At 29.4% G+C, this 2,851-nt stretch overlaps 1 protein-coding gene across 1 annotated transcript in view; it reads right to left on the bottom strand.

The window, feature by feature from the left end:
• Positions 1-1,699, bottom strand: part of LOC102597329 (probable 2-oxoglutarate-dependent dioxygenase AOP1.2) — a 3,542-nt gene extending 1,843 nt beyond the window's left edge. The window contains exon 1 of the mRNA XM_006354152.2: positions 1,280-1,699. Coding sequence (XP_006354214.1) covers positions 1,280-1,647 — 368 coding nt within the window. The 5' untranslated portion in view covers positions 1,648-1,699. The remainder of the gene's footprint in view (positions 1-1,279) is intronic.
• Between the last annotated feature and the right edge of the window lie 1,152 nt (positions 1,700-2,851).

The raw sequence follows: 2,851 nt of genomic DNA on the forward strand, positions 1-2,851 counted from the left end.
TTATATATGTATAGATAGCTAGTATACATACTCGAGCGATGTGCGGAAAATATTAATATGTTATTTTTAATCTTACCCCTACCCATGCCCCTACCCGACCTTCCCCATTCAAAAAAATAAATTAAAATTTTTAAAATTTCAAATATATTTTTATCACTACCACCAAACTAGCTCCCCCGCCCCCCTCCCCTCAAACATAAAAAAAAAAAATTAAAATTATTTTTGAAAAATTTTTAAATCTTAAATTTTTTTTACCTCACCAACCCCTACCACCCCTACTCCCTTCCCCCTCATTTTTAATTTCCCATGTTTGGTTGACTTTAATGATTTGGAAAATGTTTTCCAAATCAACTTATTTTCCTCAAATTTAAGGAAAATGATTATCCTAAAAGTTATTTTCCTAAAGAGTATTTTCTAGTCTCAAGAGAAAATAAAAGATATTTTTTCAGAAAATAATTTTCATTCACCAACCAAACATGAGAAAATAAGTTAGAAATCCACTTGTTTTCCAAGAAAACATTTTCCTTCATACCAAACACACCCTTAATATATAATGTATATATACCTAGTATACATACTCGCGTGATGTGTGAAAAATATTTAAATGTTATTTTAAATCATTTTAGATTGTGATATCTTGTTCGAGCATGTTAAATCACGTCCAACTATTGCATTGTTACTCAATGAAATGTACTCCCCTCCATCCCTTCACATACCCGTAACCAATTCTATATGAATAGCGACAATGAATCATGTGATTAGATTGTTAGTATTGATTTTATTAGCTTATCACTTGGATATAATTATTAAATACTCTTCTAATTAATATAAATTAGATATATTTATTTTGTTTACTCGTGAGTTCTTAATTTTTATTTTATTAATGATCACATCTCTTTTATATAAAATGTATGGACAATAAGATACTTAATTTTCACCTTTAGTGATGGAATGAATATTATCTCTATAATTTAACTAAAGATTCATGATTCTAGCCTTAGGAATAAAAACAATTCTAGTAGGAAACGTTTCTCCTTTTAATGTGTCTTACACTATCGTGACTCCATATTATTAATCTGAATCCCAAAATAAATACCGAATACATAATGAAAAAAAAAAAATCTCCTACAAATATATGAGCAAGAATAATTGGTGTACTAACATGACTAAAACTAAATGATATCACCTACATAAATCTTATTCTTTCAAATATCATTAATGAAAAATGACTTTCATAATACCGAGCACATTATATGTAATTAAAAGAAGTAATACATACCTAAAGTTAGGGTTTCCATCAGACCAAAAGGTATTGGCAAATGTTTCAATACTATTTGGGAGGACCAAATCAGCAGAGCTCACACTACCATAGAGTGGTATACTTGGAATTTTCCCATCATATATATGAAAGGGTTTTTCTCTATATTCTATCAATTTGGACAATGGAAAATCAAATACTTCTTTTAAATTATCAAACATGCCCTCTCTAATTTCATTTGGAACTTTGTCATATATTGCTTCAAAACAACCAAATTCTTTTAAGGCTTCAAAAACTTGAACTTTTGTTGATTCCCATTGTGGAGTGTTTGGTTTTAGCTCAAGATTGCAAAAATCTATGGTGGGAATCTTACCTTTAGTAGATGCCATTGATGAATAAATTAAAAAGAGAGGAAATAGAAAGAAATAAAGAAGGAGAAATACTTTACAATATGAAAATTAAAGAGAGAATAGAGATTATATATAGACAAATCAATAACATTTTGCTATGAAGCTTCGTATTTTAAATATATAACAATAATAATTTTTTTTATTTTACTATTTACGAGATGATTTCAATTTTAAAAAAAATCTCTTAATTTATTTTTCTAGTCAAACAACTTTCACGCAATCTGTATCAGTTTGAAGATTTTGTTGAGTTGTGCCTCGTTAAAAATGAAGAAGAAAAGTTGGAGCTTTCTAGGCAAGGTCCTGGGGCGCCACCCCAGCCAGAGTGCCCCACTTGGGGCTCTGAAGTTTTGGCTCTGGGGCGCCGCGCCAGCCAGAGCGCCCCAATCCAGTCTCTGAAATTTTGCCTCTGGCGCCCTGCACCACTCAGAGCGCCAGGGACGCCAGGTCCTCTACTTTTTCCCATTTCATTCCGTACTAGTTGCCTAGCAACGTACCTATGTTTTCTAGTTGATTTCTACAAAACAAAAATATTGAGGAACATTTATAGCACCTAACAAGTCACAACAATAATGTTGGTTATGGGTCAATGATTAATAAAAGACAACTTGGATTAATTGTACACATCTATGCACCTCACAACAATATTAACCACTGAAATTTTAAACACGCTTTCATTTATGTTGTACGACTATATTTTTTAAAATAAAGTTCCGTTATTTTTTTCTATTTTTCAGAGCACCTAAAAAGAATGATAGTACATTAATTTTAAAGTGGAATATTGATTCGAAACGTCATTTTGGCCGCAATGATTTTAGCCATAATTGTTCAAATACCCTTTTATTTTATAAATATGGTATTTCTTAAATTTGTAATTTAGAGCAAATATATTTTTCATTTCTTAAAAAATAGTCTACAATTTGGATTTAAGAAAAAATTGTTAATTGACATTCTTTATTTTCTAGAAATGAATATTACAACTATGTGTTACTAAGAAATTAAAATATTTTCAGTTCTATAAAATTAATATTAGATCACATTGAAGATCTATAATTCCATTCAGATTGAGTAAATAAAAAAACTACTTTAGTAATCCAGAAACATATTTAGAAAAGAATATTGTGACCAAACCCACTCTTACATTTAAAAGATATAAGGAAATTTAATTTTAATAAATTAATATAAT

This window comes from Solanum tuberosum, unplaced genomic scaffold (assembly GCF_000226075.1).
Source record: "Solanum tuberosum cultivar DM 1-3 516 R44 unplaced genomic scaffold, SolTub_3.0 scf00172, whole genome shotgun sequence".
Lineage (NCBI taxonomy): Eukaryota > Viridiplantae > Streptophyta > Magnoliopsida > Solanales > Solanaceae > Solanum > Solanum tuberosum.